We start from the raw sequence: 784 nt of genomic DNA, 5'->3' as shown, positions 1-784 counted from the left end.
GTGCCACCCTGTTACGGGATGAACGAAGTTCCAGACAGAAACACAACAACATTACCAGAAAAAGACGACTCGACCTGATGAGAGAATTGGTCCGTTCTTATGACGCCCGCAGTTTCAACGAATTGTATAAACGATTGAGTGTCCAAGATACAGATGACATCTACGCAGAATATGGACCAACATGGAAGGAGACCGCGGAACACAGTATTGCAAATTACTGCAAGGAGATAATACTCGAACAAGAAACGATGACATTTGAACAGATACTCAGGAGCAACCACCACAGTCGAACCTGTCAACACCCAGCTGATACCCTCGCTGGAGAAGAATGGCTGGATGAACTAATCCGGGTAAACAACATTAACAAACGTGACCTATTGGTAGCCCTGACCGCTGTTATGAACAAGCTGTGTACCCGAAAGAACGCTTTCGTCATTGAAGGGCCCACAACCACTGGGAAAACTCTGTTTGTGAAACTAGTAGCAGAGAACTATGTGTATGGAACTGTCCAACGCTCAGGTGACCACAGCCAGTTTTTCCTCATGAATTTACTCAATAAAACACTGGCTCTTATGGAAGAACCACGAATCACTCAACTCACTGTGAACGACTTCAAGGAACTCTTAGGAGGCAACCCATTCGACATTCATGTTAAACATCAAAAAGACGAACGGTTAGATAGACTACCTGTCCTCATAACAACCAACAACCCTTTGACATACTATGTCATGGATGCTGATGGGAAAGCTATCTTGGAACGATGTTTTTATTTTAAATTTCATGT

At 43.6% G+C, this 784-nt stretch overlaps 1 protein-coding gene across 1 annotated transcript; it reads left to right on the top strand.

Annotated features, from left to right (window-relative positions):
• Positions 1-77: 77 nt before the first annotated feature.
• T265_16145 (hypothetical protein) lies at positions 78-671 on the top strand (the record flags this gene model as incomplete). Its single annotated transcript, XM_009179678.1, has 1 exon — positions 78-671. A coding segment is annotated over one exon (594 nt), but the record flags the coding sequence as incomplete, so codon positions are not given.
• Between the last annotated feature and the right edge of the window lie 113 nt (positions 672-784).

Source organism: Opisthorchis viverrini (genome assembly GCF_000715545.1).
Source record: "Opisthorchis viverrini unplaced genomic scaffold scaffold14217, whole genome shotgun sequence".
NCBI classification, from domain to species: domain Eukaryota; kingdom Metazoa; phylum Platyhelminthes; class Trematoda; order Opisthorchiida; family Opisthorchiidae; genus Opisthorchis; species Opisthorchis viverrini.
Note: the sequence above shows the minus strand (reverse complement) of the source record. Positions and strands in the feature narration are given on the sequence as shown.